This window comes from Chelmon rostratus, chromosome 11, assembly GCF_017976325.1.
Source record: "Chelmon rostratus isolate fCheRos1 chromosome 11, fCheRos1.pri, whole genome shotgun sequence".
Taxonomy (NCBI): Eukaryota; Metazoa; Chordata; class Actinopteri; order Chaetodontiformes; family Chaetodontidae; genus Chelmon; species Chelmon rostratus.
The window spans coordinates 6,189,376-6,217,125 of NC_055668.1; the positions used below are offsets into that span (position 1 = coordinate 6,189,376).

Here is a 27,750-nt window from a genome sequence, read left to right on the forward strand (position 1 = left end):
CACATTCAGCAGACATAGAGCATTCTTCAGTATTCATTTGGAGTCATGTTTCTGGCAACTTGGCAAATTTAAGTTCAATATTCACTCACTTGGTAGCTCTGTTTTGCTCTCCACCTACCCCTGAGAGAAAAAACTGGCTTTTTAGATCTATTCAGCTAAAGGCTCCACTTAGTTCGTTAACTGCTAACTTTTCTGGCAGTTTGGTATACTGGGACGGCAGCTCACAGTCAGGTCAATCAGAGCTTTTTTGCTGCTGCTTTTGCTGCTTCTGGTGCAAGTTTGGTTAACGTAAAAAGATGCTTAAATGGCAAGAAATTCAGCCAGTTGATTCTCTCTGAGGGTTTGTCACCATTTGGCTTAATTCTACTACACTAATCACAAATCAATATGAATATTGATCAATATACATATTGATTAACGCAGCTTTAAATCTAGAAGGGAAACACAAGTAAACAGCAAAGTAAGTAATAAAAAATGGGACAATCATGAGTAAAAAAGTGTCCCATCGATTTATCCAGTGATAGATAGATAGATAGATAGATAGATAGATAGATAGATAGATAGATAGATAGATAGATAGATTTTAATGAGGAAACACTGCAAGTGTTTTTGCAAGTGTGAGACTGTGAAGTTTCAAATGTGCTGATGGGTAATGAGAGGATCAAATACACGCACAGCATTACTAAAAATAATTGGAAAATGTAGAAAATGAACTAATTGCAATCATCCATCTGGAAAAGGGACGATTCTGTTTGAGGTAGAACTTTTTTTACACAACCACTGTTTCAGACCCCACATGCTCCTTTTCATCACAATCATCCTCAGTTCCTGCCTTAATACAATAGTTATGCATTTGGGTAAATATGCGTATTTCCTTTCTTGCCGAGAGTTACACGAGATGATGGATACCACTTTCATGTTTGTGCATTAAGTATAGAGCTAGAGCCAGGAGGTGATTATTCACTAATTTGAGGTCACAGCGCCCAGCCACTGTTAGAAAGAGAAACAGTTACTCTTCATTTGTTCATATCAAATAAAGGCAAAAATGCCCCAAAATGATCATTTAAACAAGAAATAGGTGTAATCTCTGTAAAACCACAACCAGGCTAGCTGTCTACCCCTGCTTCCAGTCTTTATGCTTAGCTAACCGCCTCATCATCTCTGTAAAACCACAACTTTCAAAATATTCCTTTAATATCTATCCATTTTAAATCACAAGTCAGATATTTTTGTCATGTTTGTCAGTCCTTTTCCTAAGCCTGAGACATCTAGTCTGACTTATCAGTAATCATATTTTGAATACCGACTAAACTATCCAAAAATAATATTAAATTCTCAAATGTGGCAGGAGGGCTTTGTTATCTCCAACACTTACTGAAAAACAAACATTTAATCAATTTAAAAGTCTTTCATCATATTTTAGGATCTCTCTTTCTCCTGACATGCCTAATCGCAGTCATGTTCCTTGTATCAGAGATGCTAGTCAACAAATAACCAGCCCATGTCCTGTCCTGATGAAAACATCCAGAAGTCGAATGAACACACACACTCTACTCATGGCTTTCATTAAAGATAGCGCAGCTGTTATTACCTCTTCAGCTATCCTTTCACAAAATACTGGAGCTGCACCTTAAGTCAGACTACACGTTGGAAAAATGAAAAATAAATGCAGAATAAATGACACACTCTCTTGACTGTAAATGAAGCGTACCCAAGCTGGGACGGGAAAGCCTCTGTCTATTATGACACTTTTGTTTCTTAAGACTTTATATAGAATGACTTTCAGGAAGTCCCTGCTTCCCTTTTGCGGATGCCTCAATGCAATCTCGGAGACAAGTTTAGATTTTTTTAAAATACCATGAATTGCCACATTACTTATGGATGAAGGAGACGGAGAACATGTGTTGGTTTCAATGAGGTGACCTCCCTGTGTGTACTTCTCCCTGTTGAAGCTGGCTGGAGTGTGGGAGCTGCGGTGCGTGACGGGTCAGTCTATTACTGTACTTCCAGAAGCACGCTCTAGCTCACAGGTTCCCTGTTGAGAAAAAAATGAACCTGCCATCCAGAGAGGAGTGTGAGGGGTGGGACCAGGCGCAGGTAGCCTTCTTCATGTGCAAGGTGAGTACAAGAAAAGTAGAGAAAATAGACAAAAATAGAGGCGCTATCAGAGAACCAATGGAGGCTAATGTTGACCTGTTTCCTCATCATTTAAAAGTTCATTCTGGCTAAAGGTGTGATCTCATGTTTGACTATTTCTCTTTAGACATACTGTACATATACAGCTCAAGCAAGGGTTAAAATAAACAGGACCAGGAGACAAGCATTATGGAATTAAATTCAGTTAATCTGTGTAGTTCATTCAGGAAACTAAATCAATATGTGTTTACTGCCCTCAGAACAGAATGCAAGAATGTGCTGCCACCGTGAACAGACTGGGAATTAATGGACAGAGGCTCTTGGTGAGTTAATCCCTCACATTTTCCGTCTTTCACCTGAGTTTTACAGAAAATACTGGTTCTGTCCCGCTCGCAGTTACATAATCTACTAATCGCTTCAGCATCATATCAGCGTTGCGCCGTGTTCAGTTTGTTATTCTAATTTCATCAAAACGGACAAATCCTCCCTAGCAATTACTATTCTGATTATGGTATTAAAAACAGCAGAATAATTACATTTCCTTCAGCTATTTGTCCAGCTGTGACACTGTAAAAGTCCAGTTTACAATGCTAAACGTTTTCACTCTCACTTTTTTTTCTAACTCAAATGTGACTGCTGGAGGGTTTGTTTTTCTTGTTCAGATATAGCTGAATCCTGAACCTTTAACATTTATATTTCTTGAATAAATTGAAGAATAAACTTTTAGTATGAATCCTGAGTTGCACTGCTGCACTGCAAATGTCCAAAGTTGAAAAACAGAGAAGAGTTTACAGGATATGAAACATAGTGTAAAGCCACTTGCATGTATTACTTCCCAAACGCTTCTCATGTGTAATCGGTAGCCCTCCTGGTATGGAAGTGTGTAAATCAGCTGCAACTTCTGCTTTGAAATCGCTCACATTGCTTTATCTGAATCGGCCGCGTTGTGTGTACAGTCTCTGAGGTCCTACCAGTGTTTCAGCACGCTGAGACAATGAGTGCAGGTGGAAACCGCCTGTGTGTCAGTTTGGCAGAGAGTAAGAACTGTGAAATGAGACTTAAGGCTAATAAAGCTGTGATCCCTACTTATTTAAGTGAGTATCATTAAATCTGCTTCAGTCATCAGGGGCAATGTTTAAAGAGGATTTTGTGCAGTGAAATAACTGAAGCATGGGTTTCTAACTTCCTAATATTATTTTGAGGATCCTAATAATACTTCCTGTGCATTGGAATGCCTCTACAAGCATTTATTCATACGCGTCTTAATAGTGGCCACTTAAAAACACTTGCTGACAAATGAGAGCAACAGTCTGCTCTTCTATTCATTATTCACTGACCCTGAACTGATTCCATTTAGGTGGGATATTGCATCATGGAAATATTTCCCCTATATCTGACAGGCATATCTCCCTTAAAATATGCTCACTGTGGATTTTTAGCAGTCAGAATGATTAATGTTTCATAGCTTGAGGCTTTGATGTGCAAGTTAACCAGTGCAGATCTGAAAAATACATATACATACAGTATGTGTATTGATTGATAAATCCCGCAGCTCCAGCTCCAGCCAGCGCACCTGGGCTCTATTAAGGTCAGGTAAACCGCGCAGTATTGAACACGAATATTTCACCGGGGCTGCACCGCTGGCTTCACGCACCGTCAATTTAACCAGCTTCAAGGCTGCAGAGTCTGACAAACATTCACAGTCACACACTATCAGTTCAATTTTTGCGCCTAGTTGTGTGCACTGTTGTTTGCTGTGTTTGATTTTTAGCCCCTCGAGCGGCGTGGCTTTATGATAATGTCAGGCGGTCTACCATTCCGGTCCAGACTGAAACATCTACACAGCTCTTGGATGGATTGCTGTGAGATTTTGCACAGACATCAGTGGTCGCCAGGGGGTGAAGCTTACTTATCTACCTCTGACTTTGCATTTAGCGCCACCAGCAGGTTGTCATTTTTAGTTCTTAAGTGACATACATGCATGCATTATAACCTGAATCTTTTGTTGATTTCAGTCTAATTCTACTTTTATTAGTTATTATTAGTCAGTTCATTTGGTTAGTGTTATTATTCACTGCTGGAGGAGGCAGGGGGTGATTTTTTTTTTTTTTTTTTTCTGAAGTGGGGCATGAGCTAGCTGATGGATGAGGCCTCCCTGATCAGTATACTGCAATGAGAGAGCCTTCTGCCTATAAAAAGAGTGATTTGTCTCTTTCTCCTTGTGTGTCCTTGTGCGTTGTTCCTGCCACACACTTCACTTGGTGTGTGTTAGAACAGTGGTAAAACTACATCTGCAAACACCTTTGCTTTAAAGGCATTCGTCACCGTTGAGGAATGTTTTATCTTGGATGTCCTATTGATGAAGTCAGTTCCAGTAGGTGGCACTCTTCAGTTACGAGTGCTGTGACTATCGAGTTCCTCTTCTATTGCTGACAAAGCTGCGTGTGGCGTCTGGCAGTGAAATGTCACTTCCCGTTGCAGGGGGATTTCACAAAAGCAACTGTAAGCTTTGATGTTTTAGTGTCGGTTGAATATCACAGATTTGTTATAAATTCAAGTCAAACAAAACAGATTTTTTGTATATTTGCATGTTTTGTTTTTACTTCGGAAAGCCCTTCCGCTCAAAAATGTCACCTTAAATCAGAGTTTAACACAGTTTGTACAAGCACGATTTTGTTTCATCACGAGTTTGGAAAGGCAATCATGGTCCAGTGAGGAACTTACACAACGTGCACACCGTACACTGAGCTTGGACTTTTCAGTGAGGCAGCAGACATCTTGAACTTTTTTTTCTTTTAGAACGATCAGATCCAACAAAATGTCATTCAACTGAGAATATTTCTGGGTCTTAAAACATGTCTGGAAGGGAAATTTAAAATTCATAATACGTCTCTTCACCAGTACAATTAGGACACATTCCTGGGAATTTATTAAAAGCGCATGATCCCAACATTTGTCTCGTAGCCGGAAGTGCAGCAGATAGGGACGAATAATTTTTTATGTTAAGTTCTGCTTGACTCATCAGTAACTCAGCTTGTGTCTAAGGCCAGAGAGGTCTGGACTCTGGACACTGAATGTCATTAAGTGAATGTGCTGAGCATTGCCTTTGGCTCACTTTGCAAATTCATATGATGTTTATACAGTATGAGGAGCAAAGGTCATAAAATCCTCAAGTAAATAGACACAAGTACGGATCTAAAATGCTCTTACGAGACAACATTGGCTCTGCCTCGAATCCACCTTCTTCACATTACACCTACAACATCTCTTCATCACGGTGGTAAGAATGAGCGGCTCTGTCTGAGTGGTAGGCGGCTGTATGCTCCAGCGTGGACAGTCAGTCAGCGCGCTGCAAATAAAGGTAATCTCCATCTTTTTGATGCCGTGTTCGCTCACGCAGGCAGACAGGTTAAAAGAGATACATAGTAGATCAAATGAACTGTCAGCCTCTATCTTTGTGACGCTGGCTGTGTGTGGCTGCTGCGCGAGGATGGCGTTTTCAGCTGCGTATGATGACATCTACACTGCAAACAAAGGCCACTCAAAGTAAAAGACAGCCTATGTACTCATATTTTCAATATATTTCACTTTGTTGTTGGTATCAAACATTTACAGTGAAATACAAATGACATGTGCTCAACAAAGCTTTGTAAATATATATATAGGCTATAGTTAAAAGAGAGAAATGTAATTCTCAACAGAGATTTGGTGCTAATGTAGTCCAAGCCAAGCCTCACAGTCTCATTTGAATTTTGACACAGTCCCCTCGTCATGAGTAATAAAGGAAACAGAGCAGAGTCTTGGTGTCTGAAAGGAGAAAACACCTTGAACCACAATTAGCTTGTTACACTTGTGATTTTGGAGCATTTAGCGTGGATTTGTGAACATGTGGAAAGTGTCCCACCTAACGACAGTCATGGGACCTTGCGCAGCTGCTGGGAAACAACCAAAGGTACTTTTGTGAGCGTGTTGCTGCAAAGCTGTTCTCTCTATCGTGAAATGAAACTCATTTCAAAGAAAAGCATAAACAAATGTCCCATGTGTCGAACCCTCTGCTCCTCTCACCGCTGGCCGCCCCAGCAGGACAGGCAGCCCCACGTGAACAGGAACAAAGAGTGGTCGTCCATGGGCCTGTTTTAAGGTGGAATTGAGATTTCACACTGACACAGAACTCTTGTTAAAATCTGTGTACTTGCCGGGTTATGTGCTTTAAACTTTGGCAGCTGTAACCAGAGCTTTGTGAGTGTCTGTGGTCATCCTTATCCATGCAGAGATGTCCTACAGCAACGACCTCTCTGAACCTCAAGGAAATAGCTCTAGCCGTTGTAATTAATTTATATCATTACATGTACACCATACCAGGTTGCTTTAGGTACTATGATTTAAAGCCATTATGTGTACATGATTGTAGTCTGTTTCAAATTATGTCTCATTTTCAGACAAGAGAAATAATCCTGGCAGTCAGTGTTGCCCCCAGAATGTATTTTTAGCCAAGCTGGTAAAGCAGCTCTATGGCAATGTTGGTCTGTCAGTCAGTAGGTCTACCAATTTAGTCCAGACTGAAATATATATATATATATATATATATATATATATATATATATATATATATATATATATATATATATATAACTACTGGATGGACTGACATGAACTTCGGTGCAGACGTTCATGATGCACAACAGATAAATCTAATGACTTTGGTGAGATCCTAACTTTTCATCTCGTGCCAGCAGCAGGTCAAATTTAGATCATCCTTTATTGATCCCCCAGAGGGGAAATTCAGATAATTTAATTTAATAGATCTGTGATTTGGCCAAACTTTTGCTTTTGAAATATCTGTAAAACTTCTTCCAGTAGCCTTGGCTGTACTTTGTTACACACTAAACTAAGAGGGGGGAACATGGTACCCATCATACCTGCTAAGGAACAGCATGATAGCATTGTTGGAACAAAGGATTTAGAAAACAAACAAAGGACAACTGTATCCGACCACGACCTCACCGAGCGTCGAGCTGGATTGTAGACTTGTAGTGTTGCTAATAGTCCCACCAGATGGTGCCAGTGTCAGAAATCCTAACGTTCTACATATGATCGATTTGAAGGAAGCAGAAAACAGATATCTATGAGGACCAACGGAGCAATTACACACATGATCTTCAGCTGAAAATCTGGCATGCACATGCATTGCTGTTCACACAAATCACTTCACTGCAAGCAAGAATTCAGGCTAGAAAACGACTGGGACACGGAGACAGTGGCTTTTGCTCTCATATGCTAACTGTGCTGCATGCAAGTTATAAAAATCTGTGAAAAATGAAGATGTGATTGAGTGCTGTTTTTAGTGAGGGGTCATGGTCTATTGTACAATGAAGAGGCTGTAGCTTGTAGAGCTGTTGTGTCTCATTTGAACAAGCACAGACACTCCTATAAATAATTCAATGTGGGAGCAGTGCCTGGGAGTATCCACTGGGGCGGACTATTTGATATTTTATTCTGTGTCAAAAGGCTAAGTCTGATTTTATACGATACCTTTTTTTTTCTCCTGTAAGCCAGTGGGATGATCAAGTGCGTATCTGTGAGGCCAAGGTTCAGTACTTTGAAGGAGGTAAAGCCTTTCATATTAAGTGATCTTACTGTCTGATTTACAAATTATTAAATCTCCAGCTCTGCTTTCACCGCACTATGAGCTTATTCCTAAAGGTAACACATCCTTTTGTTGCACCAGGGTTCCCTTATTCACGCAGTAAGGTAACGTGAGCCACATTGCCGGGCCCCTCCTTGTGGAATATCTCATATAAATCACAAACAGCTTTGAAAAACTACATGCAACTTAATAGTACATCATTACCCTTGTTTCACAGAATACTCTGCCGATAAAGGGCCATCAATACATTATTCATATCTAAATTAGCCAGCCATATTAGACTCAAGCCTCACATGTTAACCTCTTATCACAAGCCTCTCTCTGTTCATTTGACAGCTTACAAACTTAAGTGCACAGCACCCGGACTTCCGCAAACATTTGTTGTCATGGATCTTCATTACATTACAGCAAATATGAAAGAGGAAAGAGACAGAGCAAGGAACGACCTGGAGCAATGAATTATGAATGAAGAGGGAAATACATAATTTAGCTGGATTTGTTGCATATTTTATGGTAATCATTTCCTTTCATTTACGAATCCCAATTGCCCTACTCCAAAGCAGACATTAAATGCGACCAAAAATTACAATGCAGCAGGCAGCCAGATAAACTTTTTTAAATGTTTGACAATTTATGAAATTGCGTAAGACGGCGTTGGTGTGCAGCGTGTTACAAAAACAATACTGTGTGCTTACAGGAGGAAGCTCTTCACTCTAGGGTCACCAGTGTTAATTCACAAAACAAGGGAAACTAGAAAACACACTTTTGTCTTTGCTTTATTTTTTATTGTCATTTTCTTAGTGTTGTCAGCTCTGTGTCCTTCATCATGTCAGTTTGTGAACCACCAGTGTGTTTCTAAATATGTCTTGATTAAATTGCGGCATTAAATGTGTTCCATACACTACATCATTAAAATGATTTGTATTTAATCACCCATCCTCAAGTGTGATGCTATCTTTGAGCTCTTTATCTAAGCCAGGCAACTTCTCCATGGAGTTCAGTATATGAACGACAATACTGACAATTCCAGGTGTTATATATGTATTTATGTACTATTTGTAACCATCTCTGACCCTGCGGCTGTCATCCTGTGTGTTTGTGCTAATAATGTCCCTCCTTTTTTGGTGTAGCTTAGAAATAACATGAGGGTTACACGTGAGAAATTAAATGCTCTGTTGAAATGGCCCTTAGTGAGATGCTGCCATCTCCTGTTAGCCAAGGGGTGATGCATGATGTGTTTGAACTGCAGCCTTTACACACTTGCATTATTATCTCTGCCATCAGGAATCACAGTCATTTATCACCTCTGCAGCGTCTAATTGTTCCTCAACTTGTCACCATGTGTTTACACCTGATTTCTCTGTTGCTTCCACAGAGCCTGTCTGACAGTGAATTGAGTAATTTCAGTCTCATCCACCAACCGTAAGTGACACTTTTGTACCGCTGTCATCACACACCTCAATCTTACCTCCCTTTCGTGCCACCTTACCTCCGTACTCCCTGTCAATGCTTCTCTTATCTCCTTTTGCTGTCATGAGAGTAAAACATTTCTGGAACACTGAGGTTAAAAACAAAGAATAACATGCTCTCTTTATTATTATTACTATTATTATTTTTGCTTGATGAAGTATAAAAAGCTTCATACTTAATAAATAAGATGATGCCTCAAAAATAAAGTTACAGTGTGCTTAATGTATGTATTTGTTTGGTGTGTGTGGTGTGTATGTGTGTGTCGGCCAGGCTGCACCTGCATATTTGTCTGCGTGTGTTTGTTCTTGTTTGTGAGTTATGTTCCTGTTCATGTATCCCCATGTGTATGCATGTGTGTGTGTGTGTGTGCGTGTGCATGTGTGTGTGTGTGTGAGTGTGTCTCACATAAATAAATGTCTGACACTATTAAAGTGGAATCAGTCAGGCAAACTGAAACTTCATCGCAATGTGTGTATCAATTTCTACTTTTAATTTAATATTTGTAAATGGTATATTTTTAGTAATTAAACAAAAAAAATAAAAAATGAAATGAAAAATCAACATCTTTGTGTCTGAAAATGCATCATTGCTGCTAAAAGCTAAATAGAAAAAGTGTTAAATCATTAAAAACTTGAAATGCAACAATTAAAATCCATTTCCAAGTTTGATTCTCGTTCAGTTTCATTTTAACTGCTTTGTTCTTTCACCTACACAGGTTGTTTTTTGTGTGTTTATCTATATTAAATTGGATCATTTTGATTGACGTTTTAATTTTTGACACTAATGGTGCTAAAATGCATGCAAAAATGTCATCTCAGTTTAGGTGTATACAGGGCATATCGGTGTGGTATTGGCAGCCCTGGGCTTCCATACTTGGCCTTTGAGTTCCTGTTTTTATGTGGCTAACCATATACCTGCTGAACCAGGAAGTGACTTGTTATTGCTGCAGCATGGAGAAAATCCACTGGTCCTCTTAGACAGTCAAACTGTCTAAAACATCGACAATATTAATAAAAAAAAAACTGTAATGACATACAGTAGGTTACTATATACAGCAACACAAGATTCTCTGCTGTCTCACATAGGCAGGAATTGTTGGCACTCATTCACCCAGTCTGTGACACAGTAAGGATGTAGCTCCATGTTGAGAACTGGAAAACACTTAAAAATCTTAGTGAGGTGACAGGAGTTTCCCATAAGCTTACAACTAGTTTCGCATTCATTTTCAACCGAGCAGCTCTTCACTAAAACCTTTTTTTTCCTCATCATGAATCATACGCAGTTGGTTCCTTCAAATCCCAAACTGTATCGTTAATTGTTTTAATTGCTGACTGTGATCACGATAGAGCTGACATTAATTTGGGAGGGGGTTTGACCCACACACGCTGTAGTGGATCATCTGACAGGAAAAGGCTGAACACTCATTTATATTCGCCCTCCAATAAACAGAAAGCACTTAGGATTACAACACAGTGGTTTCCATGACGCACTACTGATGACCTTACACACAGACCTGTTTTAAAGCTGGAAACAGTGGTGGATTAACATGCACCCACTTTACACTGACTCACTGAATAAAAGGTGTGTCTCTCTTGAGGAAGCCTTTTTAAACACGGCCATAGTTCTTTGCAGATGATAGAATGTTAAGAAATCAAAGTCAAAAGAGACGTTTGCATGTGAAATAGGCACAAGTGCATGGTCGACCTTGGTAAAAACTGTTCCAACATGCCTCCCACTAACTTGAAGGCCTCCTCCAGCAACCTCATTCAGGTGATCTGTTGTCAGCAGCGGTTAAAGTGGCAGTGTGGAAATGGAATGGAAATGTGATGCAAGAGGTTTGTGTTGACTGAAATGTGTTTTTGGGTACGTATGTGAGAGACAGGGAGTGGAAAAGAGAAGTGATTTTTCTTGCAGCGCCTGGCTAGAATGAATTCCCTCCCCTCTGTGACAAAGACGTGACTTGTGCCAAACACAGCGTTCATTTACATTTCTGAAAACACTCTGCCAGCACACACTTAACACACGAGGCCCGAAAATGTAAACTCTCAGATTAAACATGAATATGGAGACGTTAGGTAAACTCGCTGCTCCTGCTACAGCAAAAATTCGGTAAGAGCTTCATTTTCATTTGACATTTTGCTTCTTCTTCTTCTTTGCTCCTTCCTCAGGGGGCTCGAGGAAAAGTAATTTCATTGCCAGCGACTGCTTCAGTGTGATTGTTGTGCATGTGACAAATGAAGAACTTGAACTTGAAGCGACGATGACATAATATCACTTTTTGCAAATACCTGAAACCACAATTTCTTACATTTTTGTCTCTAAAGGTTCATTTATTTAGCATTCTGGTACCCAGGGTTGTACCGCTGTTATAGTCCCTTTATGTTACCCACAAAACAAAAGTAAATACTGTGTGACTTCTGTTCACATTTTCTCCACAAGCAACAAAAGGGTTCAAACAAAAACTGTAAGGTCATGTATTATTATTATTATTATTATTATTATCATTATTCTTATTATTATTTCTAGTTTTGTTCAGCTCATCATACTGCAAACTTCATTTTCTGTGTTTTCCAGGCAGCTTCAGAAGATTGTTCAAGACATCAAGAAAAATGACGGCAGCTTGCTGAATAAACTTAGAAGGTCAGTATCGAGAATTTCAAGATCTTTACTGCTCTGTTTAAGGTACTACAAGCTAATATTATGGACAAAAAACACAGTGGAAATATATCAGCCTGAAGTTACGTGTGTCGTTAAGTAGGAGACAAATCTGGAGAAGTCTGGAGATGTAAAAAGTCTCTGTGGTGAATATATGCATCAGTGGAGAAGGTCAATTCCTCTTTCACAACCGTTGGAATAAGAGAGATACCCACAAACCCAAAAATAACATCAACAGATGGCTGTTTTCTCACTTTCCTTTCCTGAATTGAGACGTCTTCAGGCACAAAAGGATAGATATGACAATGACTCCTGTTACAGAAGCCATTTATTCTCATCCTGTCTGGTAAATGTGCACATCAGTCTGCTAACTGGGCTCATGTAAATACAGGCCTTTCACAGATTTACAGCACAGGCGTCTGGCAGCAAGACAAAGTGTCATTAGTCAAACAATTCCACTTGAAATTCAAATCTCAATTCATATCTTGTATTAATAATAAGGGGGAGTGTTCACACTGTCAAACCACTGTTAAGTCATTGATGTCGGTATCTCTCTATGTGGCAGACTGAAAAGCAAACCACTTCCAAAAGTACCAGCGAGAGATTACGGAGGTAAGAACGGACTCGTTATCACTGGTTCCACAGGAAACGTGAGTCTCTGCAGATGCCACCACGACAGGTGGTTGTCAAATAATTTCATACATTATGCTGAAAACACAGTCGAGTGTTGTCCGGTGTTTGATGCACAGACATCAAGAACATCTGTACTCAAGTCTGTCTAATAACAATACTCAAATGCCAGTATGTCACACCAAAGTCCAGCGAGGAAACATTGTAGGAAACAGTGCAGGTTTGGAAGATGCCCACTCGATTTGTCTAAATCAGACTGTTGAAACCTCATTAACTTCAGCTGAGAACAGTGGATGATGCCCCCCGTCACTTACCTCAGAATCATGTCACTGCAGGAAGGGAGTCTTTTAACATCTGCTGGAGCTTCCTGTATGGTAGATGATGAAGATGCACCTCCCAGTCCTTGGTAGAGTCTCTGATTACTCTTCGTTCAACTTGTTTCACCGTGCAGCACGCAGGCTACTGGTTTTCTGCTTGACTAGCTTGTTTGTTAGCGACAGCTTGTGCCACATGCGTGTGCTCCTCACTCCTTTCATGTTGATCAAATAATGGATGACTGAAACACTTTGAGCTTGTATAAAACACACCTGTTCCGTCTGCTAGATGGGGATGTGAACAGCATATCTTGCACGACATTTCGGTGGGCTCATCGTTAGCTTTAGCCACGGCACATGTTGCAGCCACTTTTCAGAGAAAAGTCTCTTCAGCTGTTTGGGTTCAGTTTGACATTTCTGTGTAGGTTGTGGATTGCAAAGGTATCTGCTTAAAGTCTGGGGGGTTTTTTGGACATCCCTCACAGTTACTTTATTGGGTCAAACATGTTATGGGACAAGAAACACATGGAGAATAGAAACGTGTATTGATGAGCCTGGTACACAAGGGCGCATTTTGAAAGATGCATACCTGCCTGCCACTCGTACATATGGGTATGTGAGTGTTGTTTTAAGACAGAATTGAAGAGTCCAGAGTTTGGAGTTTTGTAACTCAGTTTAACTGTAACTCAGCATCATTTTTCTGTGTCTGTGTTTTACAAATGTGGGCGATCATAGTTGAAGAGGTGGGGAGGCCACAGTTCCTCGACACAGAAGCTGACTTTGTTCTAAAATTAGAAAATGCACTCTGACACCTGCTCAGATGAATTTAATGCTGGTACTTAATATCTTCACTTATCTGGGCTTAAGAAAATCCACAGTTTAAATGTTTGCTTTTACACACTGGGGACCCTCTTTGTAATGAAATCCCCTCCGATGTCTTTGCTTACAGATGATGACCAACTGTCTGAACCTGATTACGTAAGTTGGGAAAAATGTGAACTTTGAGTGATTTCAGCTGTTGATTTGTTGGAAACATCACAAGTACGCTGTTCCCAGGATAATGACATGTATGAGGATCCACGTGAGGACCAGGATGACAGCTACGAGCCGCCTCCCAGCCACAGAGTCTTCACCACAACTCCCTCTGCTTCCTTCCCAAGGGGGGAGTATCTTGGTCAGTGCAGTCATTGGACATGAAGAACTATTTATATCTGCACATAAACCCAAAACCTTCTTTTTCACCATGGCTAAGTGTTGATTTTTATGGCAACATCATTGGTTCTCCTGATGACGAAATTAACATGAGCTTTGATTCCTTTTTCACACACAGTTTCTATATCTTCAATAGCTTCTCCTTTGCAGCAATCACTCTCTTCCTGCTGAAGCTGCATTGGTTCATTAGACACTGTCGAGCCAAGGCCGCAAAATGATGCTTCATGCAAATACTGATGTACTCTTTCTGTTGCTGCTTCTCCTTTCAAGACAACTGCCGTAACCGACCCCACCGGCCACCCAGGAAGCCCCTCCGCCCGAGCAAAGCCTCCAAACAACTGCCACCTGAACCCACCCATGTGGAGAGTGATGATGTAAAGAAACTTTGATTCTCCCCCTCAAGCTCACATAAATACTGTACTGCAGGCTGACACAGCCACATTTTCACAACGAATATGTTGTCTTTGTTGTTTTGTAGGAAGACTACATCAATCCAGACGGCAGCAACGATGACGACAACTACATAGAACCTGCAGAGAATCCACCTCCCAGTAAGCTGCACATCCAATTAGTCGAGGAGAACGACAGCTGGAAGTACACTACTGCTGCAAGGACTGCTACTATAAAAATCTAATAATGATTATCTGCATGCCTCACCTCAGATCCTATTATGCATGGTGGGAACAGAGCAGGGAGGGACCTTCCCATGCTGCCTACACCTTCGCCAGAGTGTCCGCCCAGTCCTGGTAAGTACTGTACATTAACCATGCTGCACCTCAAGGTCACAAGGAGTCAACCTCCAGAATTATTGCTCTTAAGAAGCTGCACTGAGTCAAACCCTGTGTTTAACACACCATCCACAGTCTGTTAGTGTGATAGTGCTGATTAATTTCACAGTGTGTCATAAATAAAACCATCTACAGCACTGCTAGCGGCTTTGTAGCATCCAATTGTGCATGGGTTAGTAGCACGCGTGTGTGTTAAAGGTCATTAAAGATCAAGAATTTGAGACACTAAAAGAAAAGACTGACTTATCAAATCCAGAATGTGCTCGAGGGATCTAAAGCATAAGCTTTTGATGAGTTTGATTCAGCATCACTGAAGTGCAAGGTGGTAGCTTTCAGACAAAGTCTTTATAGATAAACAAATGCCAGTGTTTTTTATACCTCTCTGCCAGAGACCAACCCACCTTATCATACAGCATAGAATGGTGAGTACCATCGCTGTCATCAGTAATAAATCTGCGGGCAGAATGATAGAGCGCGTGTAGGTGTTTCACAGGGAAGTTCCACTAAAATACATCCCCATAATCCAAAACTGAAAACTGCCTCAACAATTTCTACTAACCACAGGGAAGCTGCTTCTGTTTCTGTAAAAGAAGCCACTTTTTTGACTCAGTTTGTTGTCAAGACTGCCGCATGCCAAGATATTTAAATTCAGCAACTCTCTCATCGTTAGATCCTTTCCACAGTGGATATATGTATACTATTAGAATCAATGTCTCAAGTAAACAGCATGAATTTAGCTTTATTTGTATGAAGTACCATGTTGTGTGTAACTATCGTAATAGCTGAAATAGTGCTGTGATTATCTCTAAATCTGGACTTAATCCAGAGTGAATTGAAAGAAATGCCTTCAGTCGCTTATTTAGCAAAGAGTTGAGGATTTTTCTTAGACAAGAAAATTTGGAGATCGGTCTGTAATTTCATTTCTATCACTTCCTTTTTGTGATGGAGTGACATACACCAACTGCCAAACACTAGGAAATATGCCTGTTGTGATAGAAAGATTGAATCTATGTGTTAATAGCTCTGCGATAAATGGAGCAAAAGGATCCAATCCATCCTCCCCAGTTGAACTCCTGGTGTTAATGGCTTGCAATGCTTAAAATACATCACCAGGTGAGAAGGTGAGAAAGGTAAACTGAGGACCATGGTGGTTCATGGTGCATACTCAGTCATTTTAAATAAGAAAGGTCCTGTTAATTCTTTTCAGCATCAGCAAACAGATATCACATTTCAAATGTGCAGGTAGGGAAACAGTGGTTTTGTTTGGGTTTGAGTTAACTGCTTGCCAACATTGTGCAGTGTTTGAATAGGAGTTAGTAATGAAGTCTCAATAATAATAAGATTTAGTTGTTTCTCACAGACGATGTGGATTTTTTCTAAATTGTTTTGGGGTTTTTTTTCTTTTGCCGAAAAAATCCAGTCCCAGTTCACCATCTGAGATTTCAGATGTATAATGTGTGCTGCATCATTTACAAAGCCTTGGTCTTTAAAATGTCTTAGATTTGTCTTTGTACTCGTGTGAGATTGTGTCTTCTTAACCAAGCGTCTGTAATTCATGCTGCAAGGGAAGGATCTCTAATTCCTATCTTGAAGACACCGTGGGCCGTAATTTTATCAATCCTATTGGAAAAGATGAACTCAATTAGAGTAGACCTGAAGTAATCTTTTAAATTTGGCCTGGTGGGCTCTGTGATCAGCTGGGACAAACTAAGGTTACTACGAACATCCTGGAGACAGATAATCAGATGTATTATTCAGCCAATTCAGATTAAAGTCACCCACAGTAATTCATACAACATCAGAATACTGTGAGAGTAGAGCTGCTATGTTGTCAATAGAACTTGCAGATGGGGGTCTATAGACCCCGACCACATTTAATGGGTTAGGCCCTGACCAAACCCTCAGTGCAAGAAATTCCAAACATTTTATTACGATGACTGAATTTAGATTTGTTGCAGAAAAGCCTGATTTTATATATAGTTTTGCAGACACTTCATCATAACCCGAGTTAATGGACAAATTAAAATTCCGGCCTGATGAAGGCGCTAGATGAAAAGTTAACAAATGTACAAAGTTATTACAGATCATCCTGAGGGGGATACGGATGCATGTACAAAATTCACATTTCATATTCCCTCAAAACCACAAATGTCAACCTCGTGGAGGTGATAGAGGGAAAATTGGGCGATCAGCAAAGTCTTCAGAATCATACAGGAAGAATGAATGTCTGCACTGAATCAACCCATCAAGCAGATCTACAGATATTTCTCTGGCTAAGTGATCATTTTTAGGATTTATCCTCTAGGGATCATGAATGCCTGCACATAATTTCAGTCTACTGAAACTTAATTGGATGGCAGTCCATCCAATAGTTGTTGACATACCTCAGTTGTGACCAAAGTGGTGGACTGACCAACATTAGAGCTACGCTGCTATGTGGCGTAACAGGGGAAAATGGAGGCCTCCATTATGTCTACAGTATTGAATGAAGAGCTTATAAACAATGCATGGGAAGTCTTTGTTAATACACTATAATGGGAGACAGTCTAAAGCAGCTAGTCAAAACACATAAAAATGCCCAAGGCCAGGGACTGTTGTAATCTGAAGACATATTGTGATGAAGACAATGTGATCCAGCATTGAAACAAGGCTTTTGTTGTTCTACTGTGTGCCTCATTTTAGCTTTGTTTGGTTATTTTTCAGACGTTTATGAAGTTCCAGACCAAAAGGTACGTTTATGTAACAGTAGTCCAAGTATTTTTTTAAGGTACATTGATAAGTTGAATTCATTGTGGTTCCTTTTTATGGTCTCTTTACAGGAGAGCTCATTGTCTCTTCCTGCAAGCAGGTCAGTTTGAGACTGTCTTGACTTTGGTTTATTCTTGTAATAGTACAGACATACAATATGCAATGTTTTAGAAAAAAAACCTGACTACAGTCTGAGACAAATCATGTCATTACATCTATCTTGCAGACCGCGTCCAATCCCCCCCGCTACACAGTCACATTCGTTACCACCGAAACCCAGCCCCAGGTAGGACAGCCAACACTGCCAGCATGTCATTTAGAGGCCTGAAAGAGACGTATTTGTAAATTCAGTGCAGTTCTGTCTGTTATGAAGTATTGCGTTGCTTTCCAATCACAACACTAATACATTTTTCCTCATCAGACTGAATATGTCAAGATCTCCTACTACTGTAAGTATGACAAATGTGCAAGATGTCGTTTAAAAGGGGTTTCTTGCAGAGATTTAATGTGTGCTTCACAGTCAGGAGGAGTCTGACTTATTGGCACTGTGATTTTCCAGGTCCAGGAGCCCACAGACGACGATGAATATGAAGTTTGTGATCCGAATGATAGTGAGTATTAGAATCATTGTTGCGCCATCTAGAGGATGGCCAGTGGAAGGAGGAAAAACATATTTCCCTAACTGGTGAATCATTGCATTGTGTGTTCCTCCAGGTACCAGTGGTAAACCCACAGAGGGTCCTCCTGCACTCCGACCCAAACCTTTGCCCAGAGAGTAAGCATCACTTAGCTTCTATACTGTAATCTCTTTAAGCTTTAAGAAGGGATTAACTGATTGTCTGATCCTGATTTTTTCTCTCAGGAGGTCACCGAAGCCACCTCTAAAGCCGGTAGGAATATCAAAGAGTGGAAAAAACACGTGCTCTGAATATGTGTTCCTCATAACACATTAAATCATCTTGGCTTCGCTGTGTTTTACCTTGTTTTTCATGTGATCAGCTGATGTCTGTCAACATTGCACTATGTACTTCAGTTTATGATGCTGAATATCATTTAATGTGACTCTTTTGCAGAGGCCAGATCTGAAACCTAGGGAATTTGAAAGTAAGTGTTTACATGAGTTCAGATGCTGTACATACCAGTGAAATGTTGCCTCCGCACATTTCTTTTCCTCACTGGGTTTTCTGTGAATGAATTCTCCATGTGAAGGCCAGGATGTGGCCCGCTGTCCTGTGATGATCTATTTACATGCATACACTTATTGACGTACACAGTGATGATGGTGATTACATTGAAACACAAGTCATTACAGATTTTCTTGTTTCTATTCTGTTCTAGTTAAAAGGGAATGTAGCAGGTTAAAGATGTACAGCTGAAAAAACTATTTACATATTCAATTTGTGGATTTCAATTTCTACTTATTACTAAGCAGAAAAACAAACAGTCTAATTACCATATGTGTGGATTTATACAGGCCGAGTGCCGCCTGTGATGCAAACTGAGCAGACGCCTCCACCAAAGGCTTTTTCCCTGGACTTGAAGCGGCCAAAGTGAGAAATGCAACATACAGTTTTATGCTATGCATTATACTGAGCACGCACATTTTTAATGCTTTGCAACTGAAGGAAAATTGCCTTTAATCGCAGCTTTGTGCTGTGTATTTACTGCGGTCGGCTCTGTCTGTGGTCTCTCTTGCAGAATTCCTCTCCCACAGTTTACCTCCCTCAGTAAGTACAGCTCCTGCATGTGTCCCACAGCAGGTCAACACCCATATACTGTTTGACTTTAACGTGAAGTGAAAGAAGTTCAGAATCGAGATGCCTCAGTTCTACATTATTGAACAAAACAGCATTATTTTGATGTTTGTGATGTCCAGAAGCAGCTGACAGAGGAAGTTTCTCTGCTGAAAACGGGTCAACAGGCCAAGATAAGGTGTGTTCTTACATTATATTGTAAAGATGAATAATTAACATAAACTATATTCATACAGTATATCTCCAGTCTCCAGTTTAAAATCATTTTATTCTCCATTTACTTTATTTCAGGACGCCGACGTCTATCATAAATCCTGGTATGCCAGCACATGTGACCGCAAGACTGCTGACGATGCCTTGGTCCGCTCAAATAAAGTGAGTGCACAGTCATCCAAACGAGTAGTGTGTGGATTATATCCCACAACCCCCCGCTGGCCTTTCACTGTGAGTGCCCTGTGTTTCAGGACGGGGCGTTCATGGTGAGGAAGAGCTCCGGTCATGATGCACAGCAGCCTTATACATTAGTGGTGTTTTACAAAGGCAGAGTGTACAACATCCCAGTCCGCTTCATACCAACGACTCAGCAGTACGCTCTGGGAAGAGAGAAGAAGGGGGAGGAGGTAACGTGCACGACTTCTCTTTTTCTCATTTAAACTGTGTTTGACTGAAAGGATGTTTGACAGACACTTTGAAAAAGTGTCTTTAAGTTCTACTTAAATGTATTAAAAATGAATATAGTAATTGTGCAACACTTAAAGTGGTATTTCAAAGTAGTTATAAAAGGTGTTTATTCTAAGTGTATTACAAATTGTAGTGTTCTAAACTACAAATACTTTTAATAGTAGCAAAGTATACTCATGAAAAGTATACTTATTTTCAAGTCCTCTGTAATATAATATTAGCACGCTTAGCTAAAGTGGACTTGAATTTCAATTAATTTTAAGTATATTCCCAACATGTTGGTGATATACAGTAATACACTTGTACTCATGAATCCTGATTTTCACTGGTGTACTTCAGTACACTTAAAGTTTGGAAAAGGTGCCAATTTAGCAACTATTTACAGTTAAAGTATACTCAAGTGGTACTCATGGATTACTTCAGTACACTAAGTATACTTGAAGTTGACAAAAATAGTGTACTCAATATAATCAGTATAATTTCAGTATAATGTTTCTTTACCTGGGAGTCAGACTACTGGACACCAAAACTCACATGTACGTGTACATTTTCCCATGTGTTCATGTCCGTCTGGCAGGCTGACGTGGGTTTTACTGCATGTTTGATCATCTGAAATCCTATCGTCACCTGCGTCACACACTGACCCTCTTCACAGCACACATTTTGACCTGGAAAAGGAAAAGCACAGGTGTTACTGATCACATTAGCGATGGCTCTGTCCCATTCAAGTGTCCCAGTAAGTGTGGAAGTGTGACCGTGGCTGGACACTCGCGAATCATCGGCTCTTTGTGTCGTCACTCACTGCTGCAGAGTACGCAGCGGTGATTCACACATCTCTGAAATAAGTGTGCATTGTGGGATTGCTGGCAGAAAGTAGCACACTTTTAAAGGCAGTGAGCCAGTATTAACAATACCAGGGCTCTGAAACCTAAGCAGCTAAATGGAATTCAGCCATCATTCATTTTACCATTTACAGCTGTGCTTCACCTTCTGACATGTCAAAACGTCAAATGTGTAATAGGCCTGGATCCAGTTTTTTAGGCCAGTACACTGTTGGAGCTGTTAGTGTGAACAGCACATTTAGGTAACAATTCTAAATGGTTTTGTTCATTAGTGGATTTTGTGTTTTTTTTCTGTTTTTGTGGAAATGTTTGCAGTTTTTGTGCAAAACACGTTAAATACAGGCAGAACACTGAATGTAAGAATACTGAAATGAGGGGGGAATTATTCATTGGTTTGACCCAAATATACAAAAAACTGTTGTCCAATTTAATTAGCAGTGACCAGGTAGGCTGAAACAGGATGCTTTTTCTGTTTACTGATTATTGTTCTTACATTAATTATTAATAGCCACATCAACCGTTTCAACAGTACATCACAGGTTGTATACTGTAAACCAGCTTTCAAGATCATTTTAAATGTTTCGGGAAACGTTGGGAAAATGTTAAATTTGAGCTCATTAAACAAAAATTGTGATTTTTAGGATATTTAAACTTTTCTCACTTCATCACTTGTTTTGTTTTTTGGTTTCAGTATTTCAGCAGCGTCTCCCACATCATTGAGAACCACCAGAGGAATCCTCTGGTGCTCATTGACAGCCAGAGCAACACCAAGGACGCCACCAGACTGTGCTACCCAGTGACGCCCTAGAAGACCCTCACTGATGGCAAACAGTCGAGTGACTGGACTTGTGCATTCCAACTCGCCCTTTACTGTCACACTATTGTTTACAGAACTCATTGCATGATGCTTTTCTCCTTCCCTTTTAACTTGAGGTCCTGTCAACGGGATCGCGTGCTGCGCTGCCTGCATAGCTGGCCATGCAGAACTTAAGCAGTACTGACTCGGAAGACTTTTTAACTCGTGTTTTATTTAGATGTTTTCTTAATGCCCCGTCAGTAATCAGTGAATTAAAATGAATGAAAGGGAAGACACAGCGTTGCTGCAGTTGAAGGAAACAGGTAGACATTTGTTTATGACAGCAATACTTTGGGGAGCCAAAAATACAAGGTTGTATATTTTGTTTTAATAAAATTCTTTTCTTGTGTTGCATAACTCAGCTCACATCTTCAGTCATCACACAACAGCACCAGGAACTGACAAACTGGTTCATTTATTTTGTGGTCGACAAGTAATGCTATATACTCATGCACATCTGTTGCATAACAAAAACTCCTAGGCACTTGGTGAAAATTCTCAGGTAATATTTTACAGTACCTCTATCTGGACTATATACAATTATAAATCTCATATCTAAAATGAAAAAAAGTAGATATACACAGTGACACTGAAGTGCACGCTCCAGAAACAGGGATACATGCACAATATCAGTACACAGGACAGGTGCATCTGTCCAATGGTCCTTGAATAACATGAACACACACACACACACACACACACACAGAGAGACAGACAGAGGAGCCACTGTTCCCTTGCTGAGAATACTGAGGGATCACGGCTGCAGAAGGAAATGTTTAGCCACAGTAGGACACTGGCTGAGATTGTCAAAGGCTTAGGCCTGATAAGGTGAGGTAACAGGAAATATAAATCCTCCTTTCATAGTGCAATTAAAAGATAAGATTATCATTTCAAGTCAAAAGAGGAATCTCATTGGGAACAACCACATGATGAAATCATTTAGGCCTCTTGAATCCAGATTTAAAAATGATTTTGCTGTTATGTCACTGATGTCACAAACACAGGTTTACTTTTTTAAATGAACCATGTCTTTAGGGATATCTGCCTCCACTGAATGAATGCATGAAAATAGACCTCTTCCAGATAATACTATCTTTGAACATAATTTGGAGTTTATACAAAAAATTTACAAACAAACTGATTCTTCCAATGGCCCAAGAACACACACAGAAAAGCATATAAAGGCTAAAACTAACAGTCATAAATAAATGATGAATAAAACAGCTTATTGTCCTTTTGTTAAACACACAGTTTTGGTATATCTGAGTAACTTGTGGGTCTCTGCATCCCGTTCCAGAAACATAAATATGATAGCTACCACGCTATAAAGCCTACCCGTACATAAACTGATTCATAAAGTTCAGATGGTATGGCAAATATACATATTACAGTGTTCTATAAAAGATTCCATATGACAGTGTACTTAAATCACCTTAAATAAAGCTATATCGCATAGACAAAATACAAACTATACAAAGAACTAAATTATCAACACCACGTCCTTGTGGCTTTACAAATAATCTACAAAGAGTTTATATCAAGCTACTCAAACTGGGAGAGAGACAACAGGTAAATGTTTCAATTACCCTGAGAATGTGAACCCTCCAGGAAGCGTGATAATCATGTGATTCTCCTCAAAACCAACCAATCATAATTAAGACCTAAAAAAGCTGAGGAGGCTGGCTATCACTGTTTCCATTATTGTTATGTTGTATTGCAAAGTCATCTTTTTCCAGACTGTTTTTTTTTTTTTTTTTCATCCAGTGTGTGAGACATTTAAGAGTTTTCACAGTTTGGCCTTTTCCACTCCATCAGATGTCGCTGCCGATGGGTCATCCACGACTCGTGATTTGCGAAGACCCTGCCGCAAAACCAGCAGCGAAACTTCGTCTCAGCGTCCCCGCTCGGGGAGACTGCACCCACTACTTCGTACTTTTTCCTGCTCAGCCTGCGAAGTTTCAGTTTCAACATGAACCTCTCCTGTACAGAGTTTTTACCATGCCCTGCAGAGTCAGGCTGGGCATCTGTCGGGCCTTTCGTCTTAGCGGCCTCACCGTTCATGGCTGAGAGTGCGATCGCGGTTCTCCGTGACAGTATGACCTTCTGCACCTCTCCTCTGTACCTGTTGATGACCTCCATGATCCTGGCGACCTCCGGGATGTCGGCGTCCGGATGATTTAGCACCACAACAGGCTGGTCTCCGGCTGGACGCTTTACCAACTGAGATGGACTTATGGCTACTAACTTCAGGGTCCTCTCCAGGGTTTTTGGGACCGGCTGCCACTGATGCTCAGAGGCTGGTGAGGGCTCCTGTTGGATGGCTTTCACTGCGGGTAAGTTGGTGTTGCTGAGGAGATCTGGGCAGTCTGCAGGCACTTCTCCGCCTCTCATCCCCTCAACAACTTGCTCTGAAGAGAGAGCAAGGCTTAAATCTTCAGAGTTTATCTTACCTGCAAGACAAAAGGGGAAAACACTCATTTCAGCATTTCACTCATATTGCTACTGCTCTTGATTGTAAACGTAAACTGAACATTCAAATGTATGTAGAGAAAATGCTGCGGCATGTTAAATACTCAACCATTATGCCTATGCAGAAACTATAATTTGCCATCTTACCCTGTGGTGTAATAACAGGTTGGCAAACAGGGGAAGACTTGGTGCGACTGCTGTGAGGAGTCACTCTGTCAGCGGCTGAATTCATCCCATCGCCTGACACATGGCGGTCCATGCCACCGCCTGATGTTTGGAGCGGTGCATTCTCGGGACACGCTTCTACTTCAGTCACCACCGCAGCCCTGGAAGATGACTGGCCTGGCCTAGCTGAGCCGCTCGTGTCAACTTCTGCTTCCAATAACGGCAGCGACTTCTCTGCATCACCGTGCATTTCTTCATGCATTGACAGCACGCCTTCGAGCATGACAGGTGTGTTCCCGTCCGTATTCTTTGACCCCATTGGCTCTGCAGCACAACTGGGGGTTAGTTCTTCGCGTGGCTCTGAATGCGGAATGGAAGTGATGGCTTCAGAGGGGTCGTGCAGGTCCGTCTTGGAAGCTTTGGTCCATTTCTTCTGCTGTGCTTCTGTTAGCACAGTGTTCTGAAGAATCTGCGCCGTCTCCGCTAATGCTGTATGAGAACTTGGCAGTCTGCAATACTCATCCGTCGAACCACCTCCTGATGGGGACAGAGAGCTTTGTGACACCCACTGCTTCTCCTTCACTGGATTCTTCTTTAACACTATCTTTAAGGCCACTCCTGCTGATCTCTTATCCGCATTTTTAGATCTGGCCTTTCTTTTTCGTCTCTTCTTTTTTGGTACAATTTTATGAATGGTTGACTGCTCTTCGCTCTCATTTGTCAACTTCAGCTCACTGGAGATATTAATCTCATCTTCATGCATAGGCTCTTCATGGTGTTCACCATGTTCCTCGATTTCCTCATCGTTTTTTAATTCCTGATTCTCTCGGTTTTCCTGCATTTGAGTGCACTCAGATGGCTCGTTCAGGGCTGGCGTGGAGACGTCATTATTTAGTTTGGTTTCAGTCTGTGGGGCGGGTGTATGATCATTAAAATTAGACTGACAGGCATTTTGGTCGACGACACAACGGGCATCATCAGCAGCACTTTCTGGGAAAACAGTTTCCTTATCTGATGACGTCATCATTTTCAGCCTTTTAGCATATGTGGCGCCGTTCTGAGCCACAGTTATCTTGTTCTTGACTGTCAGGACAGTAAGGTCCGAGGAGTTCGACATGATGCCGTTCTCTGACTTCGGATGAAGATTCATATCTTGGGGGACGTTTGACAGAACGGTTTTCAGAGCCTTGGTCCACTTCTGATCACCGGCTTCCCCGGAAACAGATTTCATCAAAAACTGTTGCGTCTCCTCTAGTGTTGTTTGTGGATCTGACAGATGGCAGTATTTATCCAGGAATTCTCTCCCCGGCAGAGAAAGGCAGTCCGGTGTCAGCCAACACATTTCCCTAACTGCACTTCTTGTTAATCTAGGTTTAATTTTTGGGATTGGGTCATTTGGTTTCATTGCTATGGAATGAACCTCCTTCTTCTTCTTCTTCCTCTGATTACCATTCGGGCAAACATGGACAGCTTTAATGTGCTTAGCAATCAACAGTTTCTGAGATGCCTCGTAGCCACAGTGCTGACAACGCACAGTCTGAGTGGTCGCTTCAGGGCCAAACTTCTTCTTGAACTTCGTGTGCAGTGACAGGTCATCACTCGCTCCTTCCCGGCCCAAACTGTGCACATACGTGTGATCTAAAAACGCTATGACGTCACCTGTGGAGAACTTCTGACACATTTCACATGAATACTTGCCATTTTGGCAGTGACACATACTCAGGTGTGCACTGAATTCAGGCCATGTGCGCTGAACATTGTCATTACAAATGATGCAACTAGAAAAAGTGTCCTTGTGGCTTAATAGATGAACCTGAAAGTAGGAGAGCTCGTGGGTGCTAAAAGTGCACATATGACAGGGAAAGACTGGTGGGCTCCCTCTGTGTTTTTCCTCAAAGTGTCTCACTAAGTCTTTGGGAACATATTCCAAGTTGTCCCTACATTGAGAACACGTGAACCTGAGTGTGTTTCCACTGTCATTTGTCCTCTGCTGACTCTGTTGTGCTTCCTGGGGGGGCTTCTTTGATGAAGGCCACACCGTGCTCTGCTCCCACTCCTCTGCTATCTTCTTTGGTCCACGCTTATCTCCAGTCTGCATAGTTGGGGACTGAACGGCGGTCTTCCTGAGGTGGAGCCGTTTGTGCCGATCTCTATTCTTCCTGTTGACGCGCCGTTTCTTACTTCTTGTGGAGGTAACTGTGCTCATATCCACCGAATCCATGGTTTCACAGGTTCCTGAAAGTGCAGGGGAGAGTCAGCGAACACATATCACAGCTTCACAAATGCTACAAATCCAGGAGTGCTTTTTTTGAAATGAGTTAACTTTTGTTATGAAAAGAAGCAGCATGTTCCCTGTGTTGAGACTGACGTTTCATAATTTTACAGAAACCCATAAAAAGACGGTGCACTCACATTCCTCCTCTGCATGTGACTTCACTAAGTCCACCTGTTGCTGGCTATGATTCAAAAATGCCTCTGCACGGATATTAATTCATTACATTCACATCAGGTGTAAAACAACAAGCTTATCATTTCTAATCACCCACCAGGTGCAGGAAACTGCCCTCACCTGCTCACACAATAGTTATGAACTTCATGCTCCGCTTAAAACACAACCAAATACGCTACGGTGGGAGGTGCAATTCAAAACCTCCTAAAACTAACAAATGCACCAATAAAAAGACAAGAATGGCCCGCGGTAGCACTTCTTAGTAGCATGTTAATCGGTGAATCGTGCTGCCATTGTGCAATTTGATTTGACCACAACAAAGTGATGAGCCTGCCTTTGTACCGAGCAACGACCGCCTTGGGAATTCAAAGTTACGATAAAACTGTCCCACCGACAAACAGCTCGAGCCGTTTTGCTTTCGCGTGCAAACACACATCGCCACTTAGCATCTGGGCTAACTGTTGAAACGTTTACTGAAAACAGCGTTTGGCTGATTTGAATTAACGCGACGCGACAAGAGCTTACAAAGACGAAATAACTTGAAGACTAAAAAACGTGCCCACAAAGTTACGCCACAGCAGTTTTTAACCTCGCTTCGAGTTATTACTGCAGATAAACCCACCGGGTGGTCGAGGTTACTCATGAAGCTCAAGTTCTGTGCGGAGTTGTCTCGGTTTTTACCTTTTCTTTTGTGGGGAGCTTGACAGCTCAGCGAGTGGCAGCCATGATGGTTTCATACGGGGATTACAGCCTGTGAGCTGCTTTAGCCTTTAGCCTGGTTCCTCCGACAGAGAGCCGTCCTCCCGTCCCGGGCCTACAGCCCGACACGAGCTGTGTTCATGCAAATGTCATGTAGCGTTTAATTCACGTGGGGACAATTGGTTTCTGTCGGCGTACGTTAAAACATACCCGAAATGCTGTAAAAGCGACACTT

At 41.2% G+C, this 27,750-nt stretch overlaps 2 protein-coding genes across 3 annotated transcripts; one reads left to right on the forward strand and one right to left on the reverse strand.

Annotated features, from left to right (window-relative positions):
• Positions 1-1,919: 1,919 nt before the first annotated feature.
• blnk (B cell linker) lies at positions 1,920-22,087 on the forward strand. 2 transcript variants are annotated; one of them, XM_041947539.1, is made up of 24 exons: positions 1,920-2,118; positions 2,397-2,459; positions 9,159-9,205; positions 11,828-11,893; positions 12,474-12,520; positions 13,802-13,830; positions 13,909-14,026; positions 14,335-14,438; positions 14,543-14,615; positions 14,727-14,810; positions 17,556-17,581; positions 17,672-17,700; positions 17,827-17,886; positions 18,022-18,049; positions 18,160-18,211; positions 18,315-18,375; positions 18,463-18,490; positions 18,674-18,704; positions 19,075-19,150; positions 19,299-19,327; positions 19,477-19,532; positions 19,646-19,729; positions 19,819-19,974; positions 21,569-22,087. In XM_041947539.1, exons 1-24 carry the CDS (start codon positions 2,050-2,052, stop codon positions 21,683-21,685), a joined length of 1,533 nt encoding a protein of 510 aa, XP_041803473.1. In that variant the 5' UTR covers positions 1,920-2,049; the 3' UTR covers positions 21,686-22,087. The 2 variants fall into 2 exon arrangements, with proteins under 2 accessions (XP_041803473.1, XP_041803474.1); XM_041947540.1 differs by lacking the exons at positions 1,920-2,118; positions 2,397-2,459; positions 9,159-9,205 and adding an exon at positions 11,210-11,362.
• LOC121613859 (RE1-silencing transcription factor) lies at positions 21,891-27,634 on the reverse strand. The gene is made up of 3 exons (XM_041947538.1): positions 27,498-27,634; positions 24,350-26,602; positions 21,891-24,183 (listed from the first exon to the last, which is right to left on the reverse strand). The coding sequence occupies exons 2-3, from the start codon at positions 26,586-26,588 to the stop codon at positions 23,510-23,512; spliced, it is 2,913 nt and encodes a 970-aa protein (XP_041803472.1). The 5' UTR covers positions 26,589-26,602; positions 27,498-27,634; the 3' UTR covers positions 21,891-23,509.
• Positions 27,635-27,750: the final 116 nt, after the last annotated feature.

Excerpts from the sequence above, each read along its gene's own strand:
- LOC121613859 (XM_041947538.1), bottom strand. The coding sequence starts at position 26,588 with ATGGATTCGGTGGATATGAGCACAGTTACCTCCACAAGAAGTAAGAAA. Across the intron at positions 24,184-24,349 it reads ACCTGTTATTACACCACAGG|GTAAGATAAACTCTGAAGAT; the intron begins GTAAGATGGCAA and ends TTTGTCTTGCAG.
- blnk (XM_041947539.1), top strand. The coding sequence starts at position 2,050 with ATGAACCTGCCATCCAGAGAGGAGTGTGAGGGGTGGGACCAGGCGCAG. Across the intron at positions 18,491-18,673 it reads CGAAGCCACCTCTAAAGCCG|AGGCCAGATCTGAAACCTAG; the intron begins GTAGGAATATCA and ends ACTCTTTTGCAG. Across the intron at positions 19,730-19,818 it reads CCTTGGTCCGCTCAAATAAA|GACGGGGCGTTCATGGTGAG; the intron begins GTGAGTGCACAG and ends CCTGTGTTTCAG.